Genomic DNA, 12,274 nt, shown 5'->3' with positions numbered 1-12,274 from the left:
GCAAACCACTCAGTTGCAACGTATTTGTACTTCAGACACTCCACGATTAAGAATTCACATCCAGAGAATGAACTTTTTTTAAAATAAAAAGTTCTGATGAGTTAGAATTTATAGAAGATAGAGATTGGGAGGGCTGTACAGAATCTGTTGGAGAAACCCAGTTCAGAAGTACCAAAAGGAGTGGATTCAAGTTTTGATGGTGTTAAAGATGAGATTGTAATGGAGGCAGGCTTTTAGACTCTTAGAAACAGCGCAGCTGCAGTTCTCCTTTGGCTATACCTGATTGTGATCAATATGCATGGTTACGGGACAGGGCGAGGGAGCGAGCCGAGGTGGAGTTTTGTTTCGGAGGATCGGTGCAGACTCAATAGGCTGAATGATCTCCTTCTGCATGTAGGGATTCTATGGAGTATAATACTTTCCCAAAACATTTTTATCACCACAAATTACTCTTAACCCTAACTCAAGAGGACTATCACCTATGTCATGTGAGAGTACCTTTAAGAAATGGGTGTTTATAAATGGGTGTGTATATAAATATCTGTGGTGAGAGTACCTTTAAGAAATGGGTGTGTACTACTGTAGTGATGTCCGAGAGTGGGTGGAGCTGGGCTGTCTGTCAACTTTTTACTTTCGTTTTTGAGCAGGCTGCAGGGTGTGCTTTAGTTTCATTTTCAGTGTTGGAGCTGAAGCCAGGTGTACTGCTGTTCTCTCTGCCATCAAAAGACTATCTCTTGATCATTTGGTGAATTCAGAATTATAAATGTTTTCAGTAGTGACTTTAACCTGATGTGCTTCTGATAAAGGTTTTGTTTTTAAGTCATATGGATGTTAAAAAGGAAAGCTTAAAGGTTTACTTAAGTGTTGTATTCAAATTAATGGTTGCTAAGATGTTCATTGTATGTTTTAAAAAGGTTAACTTAAGTTCATAGAATAAACATTGTTTTGCTTTAAAAAATACTTTTCCATTTCTGCTGCACCACACCTGTAGAGTGGGCCATGCTCCCCATACCACAATCTATTAAAAGTTGTGGGTCAGGTGAACTCCATGCTAGACTTTGGGGTTCTCTAAACGCTGGCCCATAACACCTACTTAACCAGTCTGACCCTTCAAATTTCCATGCCAATCATCTTTTGACCAGAATGAGACTGACATCAGAAGTGAGGATATTGTAGAAGTCAATTGCAGATACATTACACCATAAAACTAGATTGAAATGGCCCAAGCACATTTTATGCAGATCCTTTCTAAAGTTTGATGAATCTTTCATATTCTTACATGGATTGGAATTAGATTCAGTTCTAAAAGAAACTGCAAGGACAACTTTCAGTATTCTGACTAATAATCCAATTTAACAGCTCCTATGCACCCAATATTAACAAGGTACAAAAACGTATATAGGCATAGGCTAGGTTACTACCTACACTGTCAACCAGTAAATGTATTAGATTGAAACATTTTAGTAACAGGTTTTAAAACCCAGTAGATCTCAATTCCATTTTCTCAATGGCACTTCTCCAGATATTCATTAAATATTGCTGGTTCCCTTTTCTATACTGTCATCCTTTGATGACACTATTAAGGAGTCATCATAATCTGAATAGTTAACCTATCAGTCTGCCTCTAACCTTTAAGCAGACATCCCCTCTCTCAATATTCAGGATACACTTGCCTTTTTGCTTCACACATCACTCGTCAGCTCACCACAGAGACGGACTTGTGGCAGTGATCACTGTTAAACTTCAAGTTAACGAAAGGACATGCAGTAAAGTTAAAGGATGAATTTAACACTGCAAAAGATTAAAACCTTAAACACCTTCATGATGAAACAATACTTACATCAACATTGCAGAGTAGATCATTGAAGCCGCATGTCCCATTATTGGATGAACAGCACAGTGCCTTGAGCACACCAAGCCACTCAGCGCTGAGAGCCTTGCAATAAGCTGTCAGTTCCGCACACAGGATAGCAATGTCGTTCACACTAAATAAAGAGGGACAGAGAGAGAGCTATATAAATTTATGCAAAGAACAGACAGGTAATCTGGTTTGAAAGCAGCAACTATGCAGAGGTGACACACACTTGGGGTCAAGGAAACAACAATTAACAAGCTCGCTTTATGCTTTTGCAGTCACAAGTCCTCTGACCCTGTAAAACCATTGTCTTTTCATGTAGAGAGCAACAATTTAACACTAGATCCAAAATAGCAGCATAATCTCAACACAGGTTCAGGAGGAAAGGGTGATGCAATGCATTGTGGTGCTTTTCATCTGCATACATATTAACAAATCAAATTAACAATACCATGGAGGCGGATTCTTGGAGTATATACGGAATGGTTTTCTGGACCAATACGTTGAGGAACCAACTGGAGAAATGGCCATCCTAGACTGGGAATTGTGTAATAGAATCACAGAATTCTACAGTGCAAAAGGAGGCCATTTGGGCCATCGAGCCTGCACCAAATCTCTGAAAGAGCACCCTACATAGGCCCACTCCTCCACCCGATTCCTGTAACCTCACCTAACCTAACCATTCATGGACACTACGGGGCAGTTTATCATGGCCAATCTATCTAACATGCATACCTTTGGACTGTAGGAGGAAACCGGAACACGCGGAGGAAACCCTCCGGGGAGAAAGTGCAAATTCCACAGTCACCCAAGGCCAGAATTGAACCCAGGTCCCTGGCGCTGTGAGGCAGCAGTGCTAACTACTGTGCCCTCTTGCCGCCCCAATGAGAAAGGAATAATTGGCAATTTAGTTGTGTGAGCGACCACAATATGATAGAATTCTTCATCCAGGTGGAGACTGACGTAGTTGATTCTGAGACTAGGGTCCTGAATCTAAATAAAGGAAACTACGATGATATGAGGTGAGAATTGGCTATGATGGATTGTGGAATGTTACTTAAAGGGATGACAGTGGATAGGCAATAGAAAACATTCAAAGAACGCATGGGTGAACTGCAACAATAGTTCATTCCCGTCTTGTGCAAAAGTAAAATGGGAAAGGTGGTCAAACTATGGCTTACAAGGGAAAATAGGGATAATATTAGATCCAAGGAAGAGGTGTAGAAAATGGCCAGAACAAAACAACAGCAGACCTGAGGATTGGGAGCAGTTTAGAGTTCAGCAAAGGGGGACGAAGGGATTGGTTGAGAAGGGGGAAACATCTCCCCATCTTCATCCCTAAGGCCTTTTTCAAGCGGGTGAATAAGATTATTTCAGGCTGTGTGTGGGCGGGTAAAACCCTGTGAGTGAAGAAAGTGTTGCTGGGGCGTAGTCGAGGGGAGGGTGGGTTGGCGCTGCTGAACTTCTGTAATTACTACTGAGCAGCTAATATAGCCATGATTAGGAAGTTGGTAGTGGGGGAGGGGGAGGCATGGGAGCGGATGGAGGCTGCGTCATGTAAAGACACCAGTTTGGGAGCACTGATAACGGCACCTCTTCTGTTCTCGCCGGCCCGATACTCCACAAGTCCGGTGGTGGTGGCGGCTTTCAGAATCTGGGAGCAACGGAGGAGACACGAGAGTGGAGGGAGCATCAATGTGGACCCCGATTTATAATAACCATAGGTTTGTACTGGGTAGGCGAGATGGCTGGTTCTGGAGTTGGCAAAGGGCAGGAATTAGAAGGATGAGGGATCTATTTATAGATGGGAGCTTTCCCAGCTTGAAAGCCTTGGAGGAATGTGGTGAATGTATTCACCTAATGCATGTATGATACTGTAACCTATGACCTGGAAGTGGTGATACAAACTGCTTCCAGGTACTGTACTGTAACCCCGGTGGGCTCCCCCTCTGGTTCCGCCCTCACCGGGGCCATATATAGACCGGCCGCCTGTGGGCGGCATTAATCTGTACAACCGACTCTGGCTAGGCAAGTTCATGATTAATAAAGCCTAATGTTCACTCGATCTCTCTGCCTCTCGGTGAATTGAAGGTTTATCAAGGATAAATTTAAATTGCCAGCAGGAAATAGTTTTAGGTATTTGCAGGTGCGAGACTTCCTGAGAAAACAGGTGTGGCCTTTGCGCTGCTGCCGCCACAGGGGTTACAGGATAGAGTAGTTTCCAGTACCTGGATGGGAGAGGGGAAGGTATCAGATATTTACCAGGAGCTTTCGGAGGCGGAGGAAACCCCGGTGGAGGAGCTTAAGGCAAATGGGAGGACAATGGCTAGGATGAGAAGATAGGTTTGCGAGGTGCGTGGGAAGCCCAGCAAACCATGTCCACATGTTCTGGACATGCCCGAAGCTTAGAGGGTTTTGGCAAGGTTTTGCTAAGGCAATGTCCGCGGTGCTAAAAACACGGGTGGTGCCGAGTCCGGTGGTAGCGATCTTTGGAGTGTCGGAAGAGCCGGGAGTTCAGGGGGCGAAAGAGGCCGATGTCTTGGCCTTTGGCTCCCTGGTAGCCCGGAGACAGATCTTGTTAATGTGGAGGGACTAAAAGCCCCGAGTGTAGAGACCTGGGTTAGTGACGTGGCTGGGTTTCGCAGTCTTGAGAAAATAAAGTTTGCCTTAAGAGGGTCAATGTTAGGGTTCACCCGGAGGTGGCAGCCGTTCGTCGACTTTCTCGGGGGAAATTAAAATGTCAGCAGTTGCAGTATTCCAAGAGGTGAGGGGGAGGGCGGATTGTTGTTGTATGGTTGAGGTGCGGAAAGATTGGCTGAGGGGGGGGGGAAATGTTTATTTTACTATGTTGATGTCATTGTTCATGTAACTGTTATAAAAATTTTTTAAATACCTCAAAATATTATTTTTTTTAAAAGAGAAGGGAGAAACAGAGTACAAGAATAAGTTTGCAGATTCCATAAAAAGTAACTGTCAAAGGTTCTATAAGTATGTAAAGAGAAAAAGATTGGTGAAGACAAATGTAGATCTGACAGTCAGAAACAGAGGAATTTAAAATGGGGAACAAAGGAATGGCTGATGAACTAAATACATACTTTGGTTTTGCTTTCATTAAGGAGGACACAAATAACGTTCCAAAAATGTTGGGGAACACAGGGTTTAGTGAGAGGGAGGAACTAAAGGAAGCTTGAGTACTGTAGCCTCATTATCGGCAGGATGTGATTGCACTGGAGAGAGTGCAGAGGAGGTTCACCAGAATGCTTCCTGGGATGGAGCATTTGAGCTATGAAAAGAGGCTGGATAGGCTTGAGTTGTTTTCTTTAGTGCAGAAAAGGCTGAGGGGGAACCTGATTGAGATGTACAGATTATGAGTGGTATGAACAGGGTGGCTAGGAAGCTGATGAAGGGTCAATAAGAGGGGACATAATTGTAAGTGAGGTGCAGGAAGTTTGGAGGGGATTTGAGGAAAACAATTTTCACCTAGAGGGTGGTGGGAGTCTGGAATGCACTGCCTGGGAAGGTAGTAGAGGCAGAAAACCTCACAACCTTAAAAAGCATGCGGATGAGCACGTGAAATGTCATAACGTTAAAGGTGGAAAGCGGGAGAAGTGTAGATTTAGTGAAGTTTTGGCAGTGCAGACCCGATATGCCAAGGGCCTCTTCTATCCTGTATGACTCTCTAAATCAGCATTGTGAGGGAAGTGGGGAAGTGGAGCCGTAATCCCCGTCCTGTCTGCATTAGAAACATGAACAATGTACAGCAGACACCTCAAATCCACTATCACCAATGCTGCCTCCGCAAAGTCCTGAAAATCCACTGGCAGGATAGGCGTACCAAAATGAGTGTCCTCTCCCAGGCCAATATCTCCAGTAGTGAGGCACTGGTCACGGTCGACCAGTTGCGATGGTTGGGCCACATTGCTTGCACGCTCGACCTAAGACTCCCAAAACAGGTGCTCTCCTTCGAGCTCCGAAATGGAAAGCCATCACTAGGAGGGCAAAGGAAAGCTACCAGGACACTCTGAAAGCCTCTCTAAATAAATGCAAAATCCCCACTGACACATGGGAATCGCTTGCCTTAGAATGCACCAACTGGAGAAAAAGCATCTGCGAGTGCTCCAATCACCTCGAGCACCGTAGGGTGGAGCACAAGAAGGCCCAGCCAAAAACGGCGGAAGGAGAGCACAGAATCCAGAGCATCCCACCCACTCACCTCATTAAGCACCACCTGCCAAACCTGTGGCAGAGTCTGCGGATCCAGGATCAGACTATTCAGTCACTGCAGAACCCACCGCCCCGGGTGGAGTCATCCTCGGCACTGAGGGACTGCCCAAGAAAGATTGTTAGGGAAGTGGTGCTGGGGAAATTGATGGGATTGAAGGTCGTTAAATCCCCAGGGTCTGATAATCTATGTCCAAGAGTACTTAGGAAGCGGTCCAAAAAATAGTGGATGCATTGGTGGTCATCTCCCAGGATTCTATCAACTCTGGAACAGTTCCTACAGATTGACGGGTACCCCGCTATTTAAAAAAAGGAAGTAGAGAGAAAACAGGGAATTATAGACAAGTCAGCCTGACATCAGTAGCGGGGAAAATGCGAAAATCCATTACAAAAGATTTAATAGCAGAGCACTTGGAAAACAGTGGCAGAATCCGACAGTGTCAGGCTGGACTTAAGAAACTGAAATTATGCTTGGCAAATCTATTGGTACTTTTTAAGGCTGTAACAAGTAGAGTTGACGAGGAGGGGTGCAGTGGGTATGGTTTATTTGGACTTTCAGGATGCTTTTGAACACGTCCTACATGATCGATTAACGTGTAAATTTAAAGTGCATGGGATTGGGGAGTGTAACAAAGGTTTACCCGACTGATTTCTGGTGGGACTTGTGTATAAGTAGCGATTGCATCAGTTAGGATTATATTCACTGGAGTTTAGAAGAATGAGGGGGGGGGGAATCTCATAGAAATCTATAAAATTCTAACAAGACTGAACAGGGTAGATGCAGGAAGGATGTTCCTGATGGCGGGGCAGTCCAGAACCAGGGGTCGCAGTCTAAGGATGCAGGGTAACCATTTAGGACTGAGAGGAGGGGAAATTTCTTTACCTAGAGAGTGGTGAGCCTTTGGAATTCTCTACCACAGAAAACAGTTGAGGCCAAAAGATTGTATGTTTTCAAGAAGGAGTGAGATATAGCTCTTGGGGCTATAGGGATCAAAGGATATGGGGGGGAAAGCGGGGAGAGGTTACGGAGTTGGGTGATCAGCCATTATCATAATAAATGGTGGAGCAGGCTCTAAGATCTGAATGGCCTACTGCTCCCATTGTCTATGCTTCTATGAAGAATATTAATTAACATCCCAACCAGTAAAAATATACAGTGCTATACAAAAGATCACAACGCAAAGAGACTTGCTCTTCTTTGGTTCTGGGTGTCGAAAGGTTAAATGAGAGCTGTGGAACAAAGTAAAGATGTAAACATATTACAAAAACTGAAGTCATTCGACATCCTGCTATCCCTGGAATTGGACGTTACTTGGCATCAGTTTCAAAATCCTGGTCAGCCATTAAATGCCTCCGTTGCCACATTTCATCAGGCTATAATATTTTTCCAGCCACTTGTTTGCTACATTTACGACTTTTCTGTGATAACTTCTTTTATGCTCCATCCAGTCAGTACTCACAGATCAAGTGTAGAATAAGTTAGTCAATATTGTTAATTTTGTACAACCTAGTTGAATTCTTAGTCGATTTAATGCTGGACCCATGTTCATTAGGAGCTGGACTAAGGTTGGCCAGTGCTCATTTCACTTCAGAATGCAGAGAGGCGACCCGTAACAATTAATTATTCTGCCTTGAATTTTAATCTAGACTGCCGAAGTGAATGGGGTCATGCTGTAGGAACACAAACTCTATTCATCAGACATTCTCCATTTTTGAAGAATGAATGGATTATTTTATTCATACAAATCAGCTGGCTCATAACAGCAAATGAAAAAAATGCTAACCCAGCTGGCCGCATCATTCCCTTCACAGATATAAAATTAGTCAGTTATGTATAAAATTAGTTAGGCTCTTACCGATCAGGATCATGATGTCCCACACAGACATGCATGAGTGCGTTGCAAACAAAGCTGTAGCGATTGGCTGGATTATCATTCAGGATTTTACCAAGCATGGAGTAGCTGAAGTTGTGGGCAGAGGGATTTTCAATAGCATCGATCATGAACTCAGGTTCCCAGAGCATGTTGGAGTCAGAAGGATCAATATTACTGTAGATGGTATTCTTGACCTTGGAGCAGGCATCACTTAAGGTGAAAATAGACAATTAAATTTCATTAAATTTTACATTTAAAAACAGTATTTCAAGATTTGTCAAAAGTTGGCAAGTGACAAATTGTGGTCTGAAATCTGTACAAGTGGAATAACAGAATGGTTGCAGGGCATTGTGTCCATTCCAACCCTGCAAGAGCAAATTCGCTAGTTCCATGCACCAAGTCTCTTCCCGGTAGCCCTGCAAATTGTATACATCTTCAGGTATTTATACAGTTCCCTTTTGGAAGCCATAATTGAATAAGCCTCCACCATACTCTCAAGCATGACATTCCAGATCCTACTCATTCTCTTCAGAAAAAAAGATTTTCATTGATTATTTTGCCATTCACCTTACACTGGTGTCCTCTGATTCTTGCCTCCTCTGCCACTGGGAAGAGTTTCTCTCTACCATTCGGTTTATGCTCATGATTTTGAATGCCTCCATCAAATCTCCCCTCAACCTTCTATTTCTAAGGAGAACTCTAGCTTCCCCATCTATCCACATAATCAAAGTCCCTTAACCCTGGAATCCCACTCGTAAACCATTTCTCCAATCTCTCTAGTGTCTTTACATCCTTCCTAGAGTACATTGATCAGAATTGGATGCAATATTCCAGTTGCGACCGAACCAACATGTTATGAAGGTTCTTCAGAACATCTTCCCTTTTGTCCTCCATGCCTGTATTCATAAATTCCAGAATTACTTGTATAATAAAAACAGAAAATGCTGGAAAAACTCAGCAGGTCTGGCAGAATCTGTGTAGAGAGAAACTGAGTTATATTTACAGTTGAATATGACACTTCTTCAGAATTAAGAGGTGGACATATAATGGGTTTTATGCCGTTGAAAGGGAGAAGGACAAAGAACAAAAGGGAAGGTATGGGATAGTGTACAGGGCAAGAGATGTAATGCCCTTTACATTATTATCCCAGTCTATGTTAGGATAATTTAAAGTCCGCCATTATCACTGCTCTCAAACCTTTGCAGCACTCTAATTTCCCTGTAAATTTGCTTCTCCAAATCTTTCCCACTAATTGATGTCCTGTAGAACACATTCAGTAGTGGGTAACAGCAGCTCAAATATTTATTCTAAAATAAATTCTGTTGTTGAATCCTTTTGGCCATCCTCTCTATCCAACACTGTGATATTCAACTTAAACAATGCTTTCATCTCTCCTGATTTCATTCTTCCCTATATTTCCTTAAAAATAATGTACTCAGGAACTCAGTCCTGTCTTTTCTTGAGCCAGGTATCTCATAATATCATACTCCCAAGTGGTTGTCTTCACCTCCAGCTCCCAAACTTATTGAGCATGCTGTGTTTTCATAGATGCACCATAAACCTAATTCAGACCTTATTGCATTCCCTCCTATTCTAACCCCTCTAAATACTTTAATATTTCTTATTCTAGTACTGTCTCTCCCAATTCTTTATGCACTTTGTTTATTTCATTATTGTTATATCCTGGTTCCCGCTCCCCCTGCCAAGTTAGTTTAAGCCTCCCCATCAACAGTAGCAACAGAGGTACAGATTGAAGTGATTCTATCCCACTCAAAATCTAGCTTTATCTAAAATCTAAATTATCACTATAAAACTAGAGAGAAAAAACATACAAAATTGCAAAAAAGACAACATTTTGGCAAATGGGAGAGATACAAAGAGCAGCAAAAGGTGACAAAGCATAGTAAAACCTCTCAAAAAAGGGTGTATTAAAAGAAACTTGCAAGGGATATTAAAATCACCATTAAACAAACTTTTTGAACTTCATTAGGAAAAATAGGTGGTCAAAAGCAATGTGAGCCCTTTGAAAACTGATAATTGCAATGTTTTCATTGAAAATAAAGAAATGTCAGACAAATTGAACAATTACTATGCATCAGTATTTGGTGGAGGTCAGCATGCCAGGCATCCAAGAAAACTATTATTGTTCAAGGACAGGGATTCAGCAAAATTAACATCAGCATAGAACAGTAATGGAGAAATTAAGGTGCAAAAGTGCGACAAGCCCCCAGGACCAGATGGTTTCCTTCACAGGGATTTGGAACATTGTAGATGTTCCAATTGTAATATTCTAAAGTTCTCTCAATTTGGGAGCCATTCTTTTGGATTAAAAAATTATGCTTTATCACTTGCAAAAGGTGGCAAAGGGAAACCAGGAAATTACAGATCAGTTAGCTAACATCCGATGTCAGGAAAGACTTTCATTAAGGGTAGGATGACTGAACACCTTGAAAACATTTAGTTAATCAGAGAAAGCCACCAAGGATCTGTAAATAGAAAGTAATGTCTGACAAATCTGACTGAATATGAAGTGATACCTGAAGTTGTAGTCAAGAGAATTTCCATGAGTGTTATTTATATGGACTTCCATAAGGCATTTAATAAAGTCCCTCGTAATAGACTGTTAGCTACAATTGAAGTTGATGCAATTGAAGGAAAATTAATGACTTGGTTAGGAAATTGGCTGAGCAGGAGACAGAGAATAGAGGTCATGGGCAGGTACTTTTTTAGGGTCTCAATTTCTCTCTGCAATTATTAATGACTTTGATGATGGGATAGAAAGCCACATATCCAAATTTGTTGAAGACACAAAGATGGATGGCAATGTAAACAATGTAGATGAAAACATAAAATTACAAACAGATACTAATAGATTAAGTGAATATGTCAAACTGTCATAAAAGGATTTCAATGTAGGAAAATGTAAGGTTTGAATCGAAAAAGGATGGAATGGGGTACTCTGTTAATAGAACAGTGGAGGATCGAAGAGATTGCAGACCAAGTATACAGACCACAAACATGTACAGAAAATAATCAAAAAGTCTAATAGCATGCTGGTCTTTTTATCATGAGGAATAGAACACAAGGAGTTATAATTGATGCTTTAGGTGTACCAAGCATTTGCCAAACACACCCGGAGGGGCGGCACGGTGGCGGAGTGGTTAGCACTGGTACCTCACAGCTCCAGGGACCCAGGTTCAATTCAAGCCTCAGGTGACTGTGTGCTGGGTTGTGGGGATAGGGTGGCGGCGTGGGCCTAGGTAGGGTGCTCTTTCAAAGGGCAGGTGCAGACTCGATGGGCTGAATGCACTGTAAATTCTATGATTCTATAATACTGACAGCCGTTCTGAGCACCACACTGTACAAAGATAGATTGGCCTTGGAGTGAGTACAGCATAGATTTACCAGAATGATACGTATCCACGTATTAAATTATGGGGAACAATTGCACAAACTAGAGCTGGAATTCAGAAAGTTAAGAGGTGTGGGAGAAACTAGGAAACACCATGTAAATTGTGGTAGAAGTTTGGATATCTCTTCTGCAAGCAGGAATTGATGCGAGAGGCAGTTAATTTTAATGTTGAAATTGATAATTTTACACCAACGGTATCAGAGGATATGGGGCAAAAGATGGGTATATGGAGTTAGATCACAGGTCAGCCATAATGTCACTGAATGGTAGAATAGGCTAGGGGAGTTAAATGGTCTCCTCCCATTCCTACGTCTCTAAACATTACACTTCCTGTGCTGCTAAAGCAGGGAATAGGATAGGGTTGGCTGTAGAGCATAAAGCTAAGCTTGAATACTGGACAAGGATTGACAATTGTCCGGAAAACATTTTAGGGATAATGAACTTTATCTGAAGAGATTATATAAATTAGATAGACTCCATGATAGAGTGGATTACGCATGGTCCAAGGAAAAAACATGATTAATGACCCAAATAGTCATTTCAGGTTATGTCTTGTTCATTCTTAAGGCGTGAAAAAGGGGTCAGCAGGCGATACCAAATTCTGCAAATATTCTGGAATTAATCAACCTGAATTTTCAAACATATCAGAAAGATTTGAGGAAAGATTTCCCATAAACACCTCTCTGACTTTCCAGCAAATGACTCCCAAAAGTTTATCTATCCAATAAACGTTTCACATACTTAATCTGAAACATCATCTCCAACCCTTACCCGAAGAGTTCTCCAAACTTGCTCTTTAAATGACTGCAGGAGGTGTAGAGATCATAGAGGTAGGCGAGGATACAACGCTCAGCAGAGGAACAGTCTGCTGGGTTAACACCATGCTTTACAACTCCACATAAACTGAAAAGC

General features: G+C 42.1%; 1 protein-coding gene across 1 annotated transcript in view; it reads right to left on the bottom strand.

Annotated features, from left to right (window-relative positions):
- med12 (mediator complex subunit 12) overlaps positions 1–12,274 on the bottom strand; it is a 225,697-nt gene that overhangs the window by 85,031 nt on the left and 128,392 nt on the right. The window contains exons 20-22 of the mRNA XM_072505518.1: positions 12,134–12,265; positions 7,933–8,160; positions 1,841–1,985 (exon numbers count right to left, since the gene is read on the bottom strand). Coding sequence (XP_072361619.1) covers positions 1,841–1,985; positions 7,933–8,160; positions 12,134–12,265 — 505 coding nt within the window. The remainder of the gene's footprint in view (positions 1–1,840; positions 1,986–7,932; positions 8,161–12,133; positions 12,266–12,274) is intronic.

This window comes from Scyliorhinus torazame, chromosome 5 (assembly GCF_047496885.1).
Source record: "Scyliorhinus torazame isolate Kashiwa2021f chromosome 5, sScyTor2.1, whole genome shotgun sequence".
Lineage (NCBI taxonomy): Eukaryota > Metazoa > Chordata > Chondrichthyes > Carcharhiniformes > Scyliorhinidae > Scyliorhinus > Scyliorhinus torazame.
The sequence above is the reverse complement of the archived record's forward strand: the minus strand, read 5'-3'. Positions and strand labels throughout refer to the sequence as shown.